The sequence below is a fragment of the Oryzias melastigma genome, linkage group LG15 (genome assembly GCF_002922805.2).
Source record: "Oryzias melastigma strain HK-1 linkage group LG15, ASM292280v2, whole genome shotgun sequence".
Taxonomy (NCBI): domain Eukaryota; kingdom Metazoa; phylum Chordata; class Actinopteri; order Beloniformes; family Adrianichthyidae; genus Oryzias; species Oryzias melastigma.
Window position 1 is genome coordinate 19,251,992 of NC_050526.1, and position 15,357 is coordinate 19,267,348.

General features: G+C 35.6%; 3 protein-coding genes across 6 annotated transcripts in view; 2 read left to right on the top strand and 1 right to left on the bottom strand.

The window, feature by feature from the left end:
- The window catches only part of cfap43 (cilia and flagella associated protein 43), a 16,913-nt gene extending 10,644 nt beyond the window's left edge, over positions 1-6,269 (bottom strand). For 3 of the 4 annotated variants that reach the window (XM_024296850.2, XM_024296853.2, XM_024296852.2), the window contains exons 1-17: positions 6,125-6,269; positions 5,771-6,024; positions 5,595-5,691; positions 5,355-5,522; positions 5,207-5,291; positions 4,984-5,128; positions 4,840-4,922; positions 4,018-4,146; positions 3,824-3,940; positions 3,682-3,759; positions 3,464-3,612; positions 3,107-3,210; positions 2,889-3,032; positions 1,014-1,168; positions 786-947; positions 586-716; positions 16-142 (exon numbers count right to left, since the gene is read on the bottom strand). In XM_024296850.2, coding sequence (XP_024152618.1) covers positions 16-142; positions 586-716; positions 786-947; positions 1,014-1,168; positions 2,889-3,032; positions 3,107-3,210; positions 3,464-3,612; positions 3,682-3,759; positions 3,824-3,940; positions 4,018-4,146; positions 4,840-4,922; positions 4,984-5,128; positions 5,207-5,291; positions 5,355-5,522; positions 5,595-5,691; positions 5,771-6,024; positions 6,125-6,153 — 2,157 coding nt within the window. In that variant the 5' untranslated portion in view covers positions 6,154-6,269. The remainder of the gene's footprint in view (positions 1-15; positions 143-585; positions 717-785; positions 948-1,013; positions 1,169-2,888; positions 3,033-3,106; positions 3,211-3,463; positions 3,613-3,681; positions 3,760-3,823; positions 3,941-4,017; positions 4,147-4,839; positions 4,923-4,983; positions 5,129-5,206; positions 5,292-5,354; positions 5,523-5,594; positions 5,692-5,770; positions 6,025-6,124) is intronic. The other variant, XM_024296851.2, reaches the window with a different exon arrangement.
- A 2-nt stretch (positions 6,270-6,271) lies between these two features.
- LOC112161600 (glutathione S-transferase omega-1) lies at positions 6,272-8,720 on the top strand. The gene is made up of 6 exons (XM_024296854.2): positions 6,272-6,450; positions 7,389-7,497; positions 7,585-7,807; positions 7,876-7,977; positions 8,101-8,207; positions 8,380-8,720. Exons 1-6 carry the CDS (start codon positions 6,423-6,425, stop codon positions 8,528-8,530), a joined length of 720 nt encoding a protein of 239 aa, XP_024152622.1. The 5' UTR covers positions 6,272-6,422; the 3' UTR covers positions 8,531-8,720.
- Positions 8,721-13,174: 4,454 nt separating this feature from the next.
- LOC112161603 (glutathione S-transferase omega-1) overlaps positions 13,175-15,357 on the top strand; it is a 3,302-nt gene continuing 1,119 nt past the window's right edge. Inside the window, exons 1-5 of the mRNA XM_024296859.2 lie at positions 13,175-13,371; positions 13,962-14,070; positions 14,156-14,378; positions 14,460-14,561; positions 14,692-14,798. Of these exons, the coding sequence (XP_024152627.1) occupies positions 13,344-13,371; positions 13,962-14,070; positions 14,156-14,378; positions 14,460-14,561; positions 14,692-14,798 (569 nt within the window). The 5' untranslated portion in view covers positions 13,175-13,343. The remainder of the gene's footprint in view (positions 13,372-13,961; positions 14,071-14,155; positions 14,379-14,459; positions 14,562-14,691; positions 14,799-15,357) is intronic.

A 15,357-nucleotide genomic window follows, 5' to 3' on the forward strand; every position in this document is an offset into this window, starting at 1 on the left:
TAAATACTTCTTTACCTCATGGGTTAACCATGGAGCCTCTTGATCACATGCTGTAAGTTTCATAAGGATGGGGTTTTCAATGCTCAACGTCTTCTTCAAGGACTGACAAGTGGACTGCCTTTTTGTATCCAAACCTCTAGTTCTGTATAGAGATGGAAAAGCAAAAAAATGCACAACAAACACACACACAAAGACAAATATATGGTAATCTAATTTTTTTTTTATTATTTCGGACTTTCTAAATCAATCAGTATACGTGGATGAAAGTGTTAAGAGTTTAAATATTTTTCTCATCTTGTTACTTAGAACAATGCATTCTGGGTTTTTTTATCTGTAAAAATGTTTTATTTGATTTCACAAACAATCAAATTAAGAGATTGTCAGTAAAGATGATTAAAGCAAGAAACGTTTGAGGAATTTTGCTGGGAGAGGTGTGACTTTCTGAGATCTTTGTTTTCTTGTGGCTTTTGCTCCTTTTGTATGTTTTGACTTTCGACATTCACCACTCGTCACTAAGAAGTGTAAGCAACAGTTCCCTCTACTGTTCACTGATGTGCAATGTGCAACCACCACAGGCTCCTTCACCTGAGTTCTGTGCACACCAGACAGTCATCCCTGAAACCTGTAGTGAGGAGCGTCAGGCCGTCTGTGGAGAAGGACACTCTCTGGATTCCACCGGCGTTGCACAAGTGACACTGCAGCTTTGTGATGTTCTCCTGCAGACGCAGCAGCAGAATAAAACAAACAACCACTGAACATGAAATTGAAACCGAAATAGAGTTTACCATGGAGGCCGTTTGTCTGACATAAAGCAACCCATCTTGGCCGACGGAGGCCAACCATATGCAGTCAGGGGACAAGAGCAGAGAGGCGGGGCCTAGTGGATGGCCCTCAACTTCCTGCACTGGTTTTATCTTAATCTTCTCACTGGAGATGCTCTTTGTGTCCTGAGAATGGGGAGAATAAAGGTTTGAAATCAGCCAAAACATTAAAGACATTAGCGGGAATCAAACCTTGATGAGGTGAAATCTCTGAATAGTTTTCTTGGTGTTGCAGTAAGCAAACGCCTCATTGACTCCAAGAGAGCAGGAGTGAAGTGGATGTGGAACTTCATATGTGAGCCCTCTGAGAGCAGACAGACGGCCATGACGGTCCACATAATCTGAACCTGCAGGACACGGATGATGAGAAGCAGATGAAAAGCTGCTGCAGGAACAGGTCAGGGCGCTTTTTTTCTGTTTGTTCACATCACATACAGTTTTGCTTTCCTTTGTTGACTTACTGTAGATTTTTCTGGAGACGTTTCAGAAAGAAAAGTAAATGAGGCATCTGACAGTTGCACAATCACTCTAAAACGGTTGACTTGGGTGGAGTGAGATGTGGCAAAGCTGTCTACTTTTCTTCAAATTAAAACGCTACTAACACAGGTTGCACAATGTTATGATATAACAACAGTAAGATTAAAGTTAAATGATGTTTAATAAAAGTAAATCATCTGAAGCCCATTTTTTTAAATGGGGAAAATGCTATAAATTCTTCATTTAAATCACAAAGAAAGATCAACAAATCAGTGTTTTTATTTTTTAGCATTTCTTATGACAAACTTTTATCACTTTTTAATGTTTCAAATGTTATAAAGAAAGTTTTAATCATTATTTGTGAAAAAAAATGTTTTTGGATGAAACTGGAGAATAAATTCATTTTAACTTGAACTGCCAACTAATCATTAAACTGGATTTATCCCTGTTGAGGTTGCTGGAGCCTATATCAACTACTGTAAGGCAACTCGGACAGGCCGTGCACAGTGTTCTGTGATAATCTGTCTGTAAAGCAATCAGTGTCTTATAATAACACACATTTTAATTTAAAATGTTGTGTGGTCATTTTGAATTGGTTGCTCAAGAGATTTATGACTTTTCATAAATAAAAAAATAAGACAGTAAGCAGTAAGCTACTGTTACAGTTGCAAGATAGAAAGTCAATGAGCACAGATCTTATAGAAACAATTGAAAATGAAGATCAGAAAAACGTTGAGAGTTTTCAGGGGAAGTGTCTGTTTTCACATTTATGCTTTTATCCTGAAGTCAAACTTTTAAAAAACTTGAAGAAAACGAATGCTTTTGTCCACAAAAAAACAAAAACCTTTCACTCTGTTCTACATCAGTGCGCTCCAGAGGAAATTCCTACCATCTGTTCAACATTGAGTTTATGCAGGAAATCTGCCCAAGGACGACGATCAAATCTACAACAGAAATGACTGAAAACAGACTGAAAAGGCTGTCGGGACTTGAAGTGAGCCGTGGATCAAGAAACGCCCAAATACTTTCATGAAGGGAACTATTGTTGTAAAGACATAGGGGCCAAAATGCCTTCATAACTATGTGTAAAACTGATAAAGTTAAACAGAAAGTGAATGCTAAGAATAGACATTTTTGTGCCCACTTTTAAGGTTAAATTAGATCCTAACCAGGAAAAAATGAAACCAAGTGGAGGGGATTTTTTCTAATTTGGCTATTTACTTCATGATTTTATAAAAAGGAAACACACACGACATGTGCATGGTGTAACTTGATCGCAGTCACACCCCAGACTTTTGTGCTGACTGCCCTTTTCTCCACAGTTCCTGAAGTCATGATTCATCACTAAGGAGTGCTTTTACTAAACTGCCATGTCATGTTTCCTTTAGATCAGTGTTTTTCTTACCATCTTTAATTTAAAAAAAAGCATTTTTCAAACTACGCATTAAAAGAAAATGATCAAAACTATACGTTCATTCACGAAAACAAGGGGAAAATTGTTCCTATTACATCCCTTTTGTTATTTCAGGAACGACTGAATTTTTTGGATCAATGATTCAGCATTTAATTAGTGCTGTGTCATTATTATACCTGCAAGACCCCTGGAAGGCAAGGAGAATGCTGTAAGCAGACTCCCACCACCATCGTTGTCCTCCAGTCCAACACACAGAACAAGCACCCGCACTTCTTCTTTGAGACACTGTGTGGACAGCGACAAGATGCGTCCACAAACAACTGGAAAATCAAACCACACCTTAAATATGCTTCCAGTAAATCAAAAAATATGATATTTGCGACACAAAGATTACCTGTGTAACCGATAACTGAGAACCGCAGTGACGGCTTTGCCTCCAGAACATAAATGTGTGAATCTGAGCCGCTGGTGAGAAGGTAATGTCCTTCTTGATCAAAACTGTAGAAAAAGAAGTTTACTTTTAAAAGATGTTATAGAAAAACTGAATCTTAAAGTAAAATGATCTTTGTCCCAAGAAAAATTGTCTTATCTTCTGTCTTGCAAGAAAAAAAATGACTTTTCTTGAAATGAGAATTCTTGATATTTTTCTTACCCCATTGGCAGTTTTTTTTTTACTTTATGGGTTTTTGATTTATTAATAGGCAGCCTTTTTTGCATTAAACAAATAAATGAGAGTAAGCTGGATACGTACACAACATGAAGCACAGCAGTGTGGTAGAGCTGAACCTGGTGAACAACACGAGGCTTCTCATACACGTTCAAGTCAACAAAGAGGACGCTTCCAGCAGCTGTTCCTACGGCGGCGTAATGTGCAGCAGGACAGCAGGCCAGACTTGTCACCTAAACATTTTTATTTTACTTTTATTCAAGTTACTTTTCTTAGGATAATTTTGGAGAAAACGTAGCAACCTCAGCTTGGAGAGACAAAGACCCAAGGCAGGAGCCCTCTGAGGACCACAGCTGCAGCTCTCCAGAGTCCTTCAGTGACTAGAAACAAATAGTTTAGGAACTTCAATGCATTAACTAAACAAAAATATTAATTTCTATTTACCACGCAAATATTTCTGTCAGTGTTCAAAAACTCAGCTGCCAGAAAGTTGCCACTGAAGATATCCAGGACCTTGACGATCTCTTCTGACTGCTCTGGATTGAATGCATAGATTTCTCCCTGAGGAGAATAAATATATACTTTGTATTTCATATTATATCCATGGTATAGATTAAAGTACAGCTTTAATCGCCCACCGTGTTAGAAGTTAGAAGTACTGTGTTATTGTCAGGGGAGAGCTTCACGGCATCCACAGGTTTCTCCAGCTGCCATGTTCGTGTGATGCTGACCTGACCTCCGACCTCCAGGGAATACACCTCAGTGTTCTGCAACACATTCATATTAGAATAAAAATGATATTGAAGCTCAGAAGCATCTGTTTTATGATTGTGATAATTTTTGGGGTGATTTATATACAAGGCTTTCAACAAAAAATACAATTCCGTTATTGACGTATTCTAATATTCAAGTTGGTAGACCTGACAAAGTAAAGAAAATAAATTTTTTATTCAACATATTAGTTATTTATGGTCATTTTTCTATCCACAAATGTCTATTTTTAAAAGTAAGTGCCAATTTTTTTGTTTTTTAAAAACGAGTTTTCATCTTTTTTGTAAATCTCTGAAAAAGATAAAAAATAAGAATGAAACAAACATTTTTAATTGGTTGTCAATTTACCTGGACTAGTGGGATTTCTCCTTTAATTTTGTATACTTTTAGTTGGGGTTATTTATATGTTGATGCCTCCCAATTTAGTTTAGATCTCTGAGTACGGTAAGAATTCTTTTTTTTAGTCTAATTTATATATATTACATTTTATGTTGTTAATTTGGTTTATGTTATAATTGTTTTTTCCTGTTTTTTCTCTTTAACTAATGCTTAAATTGAATTAATTTGGTTTTCACATATATATACATATATAATGCCATGCTTTGTAATGTCTACTCTGTCAAAAAAAACAAAAAACATGAACATTATCAAACTAGTATTTCCTGATATCCTTAAAGAGACAGGCGTACCTTTCCTAAGGCGATGACCCCGTTCTTAGAAAGGGTCAAACCTTGGAAACTGAACTTTGTGAGTTCAGGAACAGCATCACCAACTGGAAAAAAAAATGGCAATCAGTTTTACTAGCTCAACAAAAGCAACCAAATTCCTTATACCTTTGGGGTTGTAAAGGATAGAGACGGAGAGATTTTCCGGGTCAACGTGGAGCAGAAAGCCCTCGACACAGCCCACATAGATTTCTGATGTGGGCGTCCAACAGACGGCAGAGGGAGTTACCGTGGAGCTGGTTAGGAGTGTTGTCTGTGTAAAAACATGACAACAGTTACCAAAGCAGTGTTTTTTTCTTAGGAACATTTCACAAAAATTGCTTCCTGGCACCTCAGTAGTTCGATGTTGGACAGTATAAGAAGCGTATGAAGGTCTTTCAGCAAAGGAACCATCAGTTTCAGGAAGCTTTACAACCCTGCAACCCAACAAATACAATATGAACACATACAAATAATATAGTTTAAGTAATCAAACTCACCTTGGTTTTAGAGCTGTAATGGAGTCACTCTTCTCAATGTGCCAGACAATGACTGATGTAGAGCTTAAAGCGCAAAGCTGAAGCCAATTCCAGGGATTGAACACCAAGGAAATAATGTCCCGTCCGACTCCTGCTTGTTTACATATGGGCTCAGCTTTTTCCCAGTTCCTGAATCGAATGTTTTAGTCACAGTAAATCCTCAGGGACAGTAAACAATATTTAAAATGCAAGTTTTCTCACCAAACTGTCAAGGTGTAGTCAGGTAAAGAGGAGCAACAACCCAGAAAAGGCCCACTATCACTTAATGTGAGGCATGTGTACTTCAGTTTGGCCGTTCCTGCGTCAAAACGAAAAGAATAACTTGACAAAATGCAAGAAAAATGATATATTAGTTTAGTATTATCTCAGCTACACACCTTTTAATTCATTCTTTAATGCAAGTTCAGGGAATTTGTACACAAATATGGACGGGGATAGTTTTTGTTCAGAGAAAGCGAAAATGCTGCTGCTGCCATCAGCTGTCAGAGCGGAAATCCCTCTACCTGGACTCTGCAATAAATGCCGCTTTTTTGTTTTTAAGTTCAGGAAACAAATATGGTGTCCACACGTGTAACATATCATTTCATTATTTACAAACTCAATTTTCTTGTTTGTAAAGCCTTGAATCCACCTAAAAAAATAAAAAGGACAATAAAAAGTGTGGACATATTAGTGTAAATTTTCAAAAAAGCTGCAAAGTTTCAAATATTTGTTGATAAACATAAACGTACCTGACATTTAAACTCTCAATTTCGTCCATTTTGAGGCACAAATTAGAGGAATGTAATTGTTTTCCGAGAAGCTTTGGAGAAACGGGTGAGTCATTTGGTATCCATAGCAACCACAACCTTCCGAAGACCCCACCCTTTTTTGTCGTGATTGGCTACAAGTCTGAAGACACAGAAACTCCGGAAGTACAGCACGCCTTGAACTCTTTACTTAAGGTTTTCCGTGTTTGAGGTGTTTGCGGGATTTTTTCTAAACTTCTTGTGCCCCCATATTGTAACAAGTTCGAGCTAACGAGCGAAAATGTCGACGGAAAAGAGTTTAGCAAAAGGTAAGACTCTATGAAAACGGTGCTTCAGTGTACGTTGTAAAAGTAAATTAATAAGAACATTTTAGATTATTTTTTTTTAGTTTGAACTCTAATTAAATACTATTGTCTTAAAAAAATATTTAATGTCGTTTTAATTCGTTTTATTCGAAGGGCGGGCCTTCTAAAAGCCTTAATTTGTGATTGGTCAATGGATAGGCTTTCAAAATAAAAGTCGTTCCTGTTGCACTTTGTTGCAAGTTTTTTTTTTTGGCAATTTTATTTTATCAACGTACAGAAAGGAAATGTTTCATATTTTGTAATACTAATAGGATAATGTAGGTTCTGTAACACGCAAAGTATTCAAAACATGGCACAGAAAAGCAAAGCAAACAAAAAAAATCTGAAAGTCAGTAAGAAGTCGTCTTGATAAACAGGTTTTCAAAATAGTTTTAAATCAAGATATGAATAAGTTAAAATAATTATAAAAAAATTTTTGATAAACTGTTGGATTTTTTTATTTTATTGGAACAATTTAACCACAATCATTTTACATAAAAATAACGTTTCATCCAATTTTGTAGTATTATTTTTTCCGAGATTTTGCAAAGACTAAAGATATAGTTTATTAGTTTCTTTTAGTCATTACCTTATAAGAACAGTGAAACGTTTTAATTTGGACAAATATAAATGTGGATCTTGAAGAAAAGCAGAAATTTTACCTCAGTTTGATCAATTATCTCTTAAAGACATCAAGTTTTGAGTGTTTTATGCATCAGCCTTTATTTCTTTTCTTTGAATTTGTACTATTTCAAACATATCGAAAATAAGCATGGGTGTCTGTTCACAAAGTTTCCCAAAAAGCTTATTATTTCTGTCATTTTACACTAAAGCAACAAAACTTTAACTTAATTTGTAAAATCTCATTTATTGTCTTTTTATCTTTAATTTTTATATTTTAGGAAGTCCTGCTCCTGGGCCGGTCCCTAAAGACCACATCCGACTTTACAGCATGAGGTTTTGCCCTTTTGCTCAGAGGACCAGATTAGTGCTGCACGCCAAAGGGATAAAGTAAGCTTAAATTCAAATACACAAACATCTGACATTTTCCTTGTCTTTGCTTGGAAACCATGTTTAATTTTTTTTTTTGTGCTTCAGATTTGACACCATCAACGTCGACCTGAAAGAGAAACCCGAGTGGTTCTTCGAGAAGAACCCATTTGGTACTGTTCCAGTCCTCGAGACACCTGCTGGGGAAGTCATATACGAGTCCTGCATCACCTCTGACTACCTGGATGAAGTCTATCCGGAGAAGAAGCTGATTCCATCCTCTCCTTTTGCCAAAGCTCAGCAGAAGATGCTGCTGGAGCATTTTGCAAAGGTAGAACAAATACCCCAAATGTTGAGAAATTGTGTTTGCAATATTGACGTCAAACCTTTTTTCCGCAGTTGGTGCCATTCTTCTACAGGATCCCATCCGCAAAGATGAATGGTGAAGATGTGTCAGGAATGGAAGCTGAACTGAAGGAGAAATTAGCCAAATTAAATGAGGTAGGCTGCAAAAAACATATTTACATTTAAAAAAATTACTTATCTATGTTTCTCCATAGTTGCTCTACCTGGTGAGTGAACTGTACTCTTGGCAACACTGTTGGATATTCTTTCTATTTTTAGGAGTTGGTGCAAAAGAAGACGAAGTTCTTCGGGGGGGATTCCATCACAATGATTGATTATATGATGTGGCCATTTTTTGAGAGAGCTGAGGTCTTTGAAGTGCAGCAGTGAGTATTAATACATGGTTTTTTTTTTTAATTCATTAGAAAACATTGTTTGGTCAATTCCCTTTAGTAGCTGCAAAAACAAGTGAAATCAAATTAATAAAAATCAAAGATTTCTTATAGTCAAAAACTAGAACTTCTATCAAAAATGAACATGTCGTTTATGTCTTTGAAGCTGTCTGGACCACACACCTGAGCTGAAGAAGTGGATCGAGCTCATGTTGGAGGATCCAGCTGTTAAAGCCACCATCCACCCTGTGGAAACACACAAGATCTTTTACAAGAGCTTCATTGACGGGAAACCCGACTTTGACTATGGCCTTTAGGAAACACCGTCCATTTTAATTGCAATCTCTTCAATAAATGTTTGTTTAAGCTGAACCAAAAAAAAGTTTGAGAAATTACTTTAAAAAGCAGAGATTGTATTGGGCATGCAACATTTTTACTGAAATATTTGTAATGATCTTTGTCTCTGTAGCAATGATTTCAATAAAGCAATTTGGAGAAACAAAATAATTTCTGATATCGTGAATTGTATGTGTAAATGGGTTTTATCATCAGAAAACTGATCAATAAAATGACTAACAATTAAATCTTACCGCACATATAAACAATCTGCTGTAAAAATGCCACAGGAACATGTTAAAAACACCAAAAACACAACTTTTCTACAGTAATTCTTTAAAAGATATACAAAAAAACACTCACAAATGATTTGGTTAAAAAAAAGCGTAACACATTACTCCAAACAAAAGGCCCTACCCTCTATATTATGTGGGATCAACCTGAGGCTGCTTCAAGTAAGCAAATCTACACCAAAGACCAGCACAGATGAACAGCCTGTTCAAGCCTGTGCCTAAAATTCTCTCCCCCTCACACACAATTTGTTGTTTATGCACTCGCCAGCACATGCAGTAAAACTGATTTAAGTTGTAGCTATTACATTTCTGTTTCCTGTGATTGTTTGGAATGTAACAATGTGGAAGCAGCGAAAATTACAAGAATCCTGTGGTAGATAATTAGTGTAATATTTCACTTAATGTCTGTGGTGGACTCACAATGTCCCACCCAAATGGAAAATAAGAGATTAGAAGGATGATCAAGACAATGACCTTTTTAAATCAGACCAGCAGCAACCAGATTGCTGGAAGTTATCTGGAAGTATTTTGTTTTTTTGTCATTTTATGTTTTGGTCACAGTGATTTTAACAGTTTTATGACTTAATCTTTGGACAAGATGTCTGTGTTCTCGGCCCACAGGTTCCCTTCAAATTAAAAGAGGGGAAAAATTTGAGTTTTGGGTTTTTTGTTTGTTTGTTTCTTTCTTTAAATAATAATTTAGAAAAAAAAGCATTCTTTAACCCTTTTCATTTGCAACATACCATTAAATCCAGGACTATTAATTTAGCTAGCTTGATTTTTTTTATATATAATTAGAAAAGAAAGTCAGAGATGAAGGGCTTAAAAAAGGCAAATGATTTGTAAAGATTATAAATCAACAAATAAATTAAAAAAAACAGCATTTGAGTGAAAATGTAAATAATAATTAAAAAAAAACAAGAATGGAACGCGGACATGTGGGCTATATTTCTTACAGATTTTGTTCATGATTCCACCTTGAAGGATCACCTGATGCACCTGCAGATTTTATGGACATCTGTCCTTTAAAATCAGTTGGAAATGCACATGTTAACAATTAACTTTCTCCATCTGTGGGTGTCCCTTCCCTTCATACAATCAACAACTTCCTCCACTGTTCACAGCTGTGTGTTATGTAACCGTAAAAGGTCAGGAATGCTGAAGGCCATTCCGTCTTCCCAAATTCAGGAGGTTTCAGTTAAACCTCGCTCGTGGAGCATTGCGTTCTTTTCTTTCACAACTTCTGCTTCCAATGTTGGTGACACCAGAACGGATTCGTGTCGAGGGAGAGGACAGTCAGTACAGGCCTTTAAGAGCTGAGATTAGCTGCTTACAATCTAAGACAAATAACAGAGAAACCAACGGCCAGACTTTGACCTTTAGGACCCATTGGCTTGAAATTCTTATTTGTTTTCCAGACAAATTGGCAGACATTTCTATTGATAAACTAGAACTATTTGTCTGCAGCACAGCTCAGACTCACGGGTGCTGCCAATCAGGTGTCTGATTGGCAGCACCTGTCAGGTAAAGAAAAGAAAAAAAAGTGTAAAAAATATATCCCCTTGTTTGCTGAGTTTTTTCTTTTTTTTTTAACCCAAAACCCGTAAATATAAATTAAATATTTGTTGCTTATTTAAACCATTAACATATAAGTACGATTATCTTCTCTCATTGGAGTAAAGTTGCCATTTTTCCTTGCCTACAACCTGCTGCAGGGATTGCAACTTGACTCCTGTATGCAAAGTCCTCACTTGCGATGCGGTTACAGTATTTAACTACTGACACATCCATAAAAACTGTAAACAAACTAACAAAAACAGACTAACAAAAAACTCCTTCAACAGTAAAAATAGAATATAACAATAGAAAACATAAACCCCTGTAGTACAGCTCACCCACAAGACATTAGATATGATACGACATTAGGAGAATAAGTTCAATCAACAAAGACGACTCTGCATTTGACTTATATTTAATGATAATTTTAAACAAATGCATCATTTTAATATTTGGATAATTTAAAAAAACATAATCTGTCTTCTTTCAGTATCTGCTTAAATCATCAGTAGTCTGTTCCTTTAAATTAAATAAACTTTTATAATTATTTACAAAAAGATAATTAAGGTCGGGCTGCACGGTGGCGCAGTGGTTAGCGCTCTCGTCACAGCGAGGAGGCCCCAGTTCGAATCCTGGCTGAGACCTTTCTGTGTGGAGTTTGCATGTTCTCCCCGTGCATGCGTGGGTTTTCACCGGGGACTCCGGCTTCCTCCCACCGTTCAAAAACATGCTTCATGGGTTAATTGATGACTCTAAATTGCCCCTAGGTGTGAATGTGGGAGTGAATGGGTGTGTGATTGAGGCCCTGTGACAGACTGGCGACCTGTCCAGGGTGTACCCCGCCTTCATCCATCAGTAGCCGGGATGGGCTCCGGCACCCCCGCGACCCTGAAAGGGAAGAAGCGGCCAAGAAGATGGGTGGATGGATAATTAAGGTCATTCATGGTGGAACTGTCTAACAATGTGATACAGTTTTATTTGATAAGCTATCACCCTGACAAACCACAGAATTTCCAAGAACTACTTTCTAAATACTGTCTGTGTACATGTTGTCACACTTTACTTCACATAACTGCTCACGCATCTATTTTTCTTATATTTTCTAATTACATTTCAATGTCTTCTGTTTATTTCACTTCTTCTCTTCCTTACTTGTTACTCTACACTCACTTCTGTCATCTCACTAATTCAAAACAGCCAGTTTAGCTATTACATCTGTATGTAATGCACACACATTTAAACTACCATTTAATAAATCCAAAAATGAATTTAAATCAAAACATCAACTTTTATTTTGAAATTTTCCTTTTTTATAGAGGGGATGGAGATAACTTAAGTTTTTTACAAGAATGTTGTAAAAGCTCCTGAGCAATAAAACAAGATAATCAGTTAAATATTACAACATGTGAGAGCTGCCGTCATATTTAGAGCAGATTGTATAACCAGGCTGATTTCAAGAGCACAAAAAAGTAAATTAACCACTAAGGATCCTTTGTTGAAAATATTCTGTTTTGATCAATGTCAATATGTATTTTTAGGAGAAACATTTTTTAACAGTTGTTTGTTACTGTGACACTAATAGTAATAATAATCAGTAAATATACGTAATCAATTGTGAGATCAGTGATGGTAGAATCAGATGTTTAAGTCTCATCAGTGGAAAATTCTTCAACAATTTGGCCACAGAAACTGGAAACTTTTATTTTGAAATGTGTCCTTTAAGCAACAAAATTAAAATGATCTGTATATGTTGCCAAATTAACATCTATTATTTACTGAATCTACTATTTAATGAATTTAAATATTTTTTAAATGTATTATTATTATTTTTTATTTACTAATCCAAGTTATTCAACTCTTATACAATATTAGTGAGTCACAGATGGACACAAGATTAAATCAACTTTTTTGTGTGTATTTCTTTAGCAGATTTCACATAATACAACTTTCAACTGTAGCCAAACCCTAAACTTGTGTTCAGGGAGAAAGATTTCTCTGAGTCATGTTTGTTCAGCACTTTTTTTTATTTTTTTATTGCTGACCAAACAAAGGGTGTGTTTTCTCTGAACTGCCTGGTCATGTTGCTCTTCTCTAAAGAGTTTCTGGCAATATCTAAAACCAGTCCCATAAAAAAGGTTCTGATAAGCTCTGGAAACCAGTTACTTAAGTCTCAAAGTGGGAGCCAGTTTTAAAGCAGATGGCCAATTTAAAACAGTAAAGCGTATGTCACCAACATCATTCTATCATTTCCTCATTAAAAAAAAGATCTTCTCTAAACTTTCTCTAAATAAAATGAGTTATTACTATGACTAAGCATTTTATGACTTGCAATGAGTCAGCAAGTTTTGCAAAAAGCAAAGAAATGGGTATCATTCATAAATCTGGGGAGAATTTGCATTTATTATTATTATTATTATTTAAATAAAGCAGGGAAAAAAGTGTATTCAACCCAAATAAGTCTTACATAGCAATATAAAAAGTAAAATATAGTGATGGGCTACATATGTGTTTCATAAAAGACAGTTAAAATAGGCAAAGCAATAAAAACATAAAATAAAGGTTAGTAAAAGATCATAAACTGTGTGAAAAGGTTGAAGGTAACAGTGTGCACTTGCAGCAGGAAATCTAAAAAAATAAAATAAAATTTAAAAAAAAAGCATCAAACAAAAATAGGGTTTCACATTTGATGAGTAGCTACAGTAGGATCCTTTTATGACAATTCAACTTTTTTTTTTTTTTTACATTATTTTAAAGATTCATGAATTACATCGTTTTACACTGAAAGAAACCAGCCTTTCACGTGATTGGCTGCCAGTTTCTTTGACACATCCACCCCGGAAGTAGCGATCATATTTAAGAGTAATTCTTGTCTCGTTGCATCTGCGTCTATCTTCTTCTCTTCTACATTTTACATCCTCTGGAAAGTTTTAATAAAAGGATCAACATGTCGACTGAAAAGTCTTTCGCGAAAGGTAAGACTCGACTGAAGAAAAACGTCAACTATCGCGATATTCGTTCAGTTAACCAAACCGGGGTTGAGAAGAATATTGTATTTTCTTTTATTGAGAATCTGAAGCACTTTATAAAAAAGACAAAACATTCGAGGCTATTGATAAAAGGATTAAATTGGTAAAGTCTAATTCTTCTTAAAAAGAGATAAGAGCTAAGGAGTCTTGAGAAGGGCGTGAAACTTCTCTATTATCTAACGGTTTACTAACACTTGTGATCTGTAGGGGGCGCACTTTCTTATTTGTGTGAGATACTGAGGCAAAAACATTTAATTTTTACCTTTATGTTTGTGGAAAAAATATTTTTGAGGGGGAAATTTACTCTATATTGCAACAAGACAAGTACTAGGTGCCAGTAAAACTTTTATTATTAAGTTTTACTGCTTTTGAGTTTCACTATTTTGACATATCTAGCTGACTATTCTAAAATATGTGTTCATTTTATGATCAAAGGTTTATAAATGTATTAATACCAGAGTCACCTCATTGAATACAAATCATAGCAGTGCTTTATATGATTTTGGTGGTTTTAAAATACTTATCTTTCATTTCAGGAAGTGCTGCTCCTGGCCCGGTCCCCAAAGACCAAATCCGTCTTTACAGCATGAGGTTTTGCCCTTTTGCTCAGAGGACTAGATTAGTGCTGCACGCCAAAGGGATAAAGTAATAGAAATTTAACTCATATAAAAATGTCAAAACCAAATAACTTAAATGTGTAATTTGACCTTTTTTCAATTTTTTGTTTCAGATTTGAAACCATTAACATCAATTTGAAAGAAAAACCCGATTGGTTCCTCCAGAAGAACCCTCTAGGTCTCGTCCCAGTGCTGGAGACACCTGCTGGTGAAATAATATACGAGTCGTCCATCACCTGCGAGTACCTGGATGAAGTCTATCCAGAGAAGAAGCTGCTTCCATCCTCTCCTTTTGCCAAAGCTCAGCAAAGGATGATGCTGGAGCATTTTTCAAAGGTACGTTGAGTTAAACTTTGCTCTTAAAAAAAGGAAAATAATTTTCATTTTAAATTCTAAATGCTGCTTTGTTTTGTACAGATTGTACCATTCTTCTACAGGATTCCATCAGCAAAGAGGAATGGTGAAGATGTGTCAGGAATGGAGGCTGAAATGAAAGAGAAATTAGGGAAACTGAATGAGGTAGGCTGGAAAGTGCTTAAATAGGGAATGTTAAAACTGTTTGTAGGCCACTGTGACTTAAATCTATATATGGTCTCACCTAATATGATGCATTTTTCTTACTTTTGCTGCATATTCTTTTTAATTTTAGGAGTTGGTGCAAAAGAAAACAAAGTTTTTTGGAGGTGATTCCATCACAATGATTGATTACATGATGTGGCCACACTTTGAGAGAACAGAGGTCTACGGGGTGATGAAGTGAGTACTTTTTTTTTTTTTTAACTTAAGTAGATTAAGATATAGTTCTATTGCTATATCCCAGAACTAATGTGCATTAACTCAATTTCTAAATTTTCTTTCATGGTCCTAAAGATAAATTTTAAACAGAACAAACAGTAAAACTCACGTACAGATAATTCTGCACCGATTCATAAAAGAATGTGCTGGTATTTTACATTTCAAGTACAAATCAACAGCGCCCTCTACAGCTCCAGGTGTGTCATTGTTTAAAAGTTGGTTCAAAAAGCAGCTCATCTTTTTGTCACTACTATTTTTCTTACTTTTTTCCTTCCTTCCACTCATTTTTATATCAAATCCCTACAACATTTTGATGTAATATATGTAAAATAAAGATGCAAAAGTTGGCATATTCCAAATGGATTTGAACTTTTCAAGAGATAAGTACAATTGCACTTTCTTTTGTTGGAAAAACCAAGAAGTACTTAATGATTCTTGGTAGCTTCCTGAAAGTAACATCATGATGACCAAAACGGCTTAGAACTTTGACATTTTATTAAGACTAATAGTTTTGGTCTTT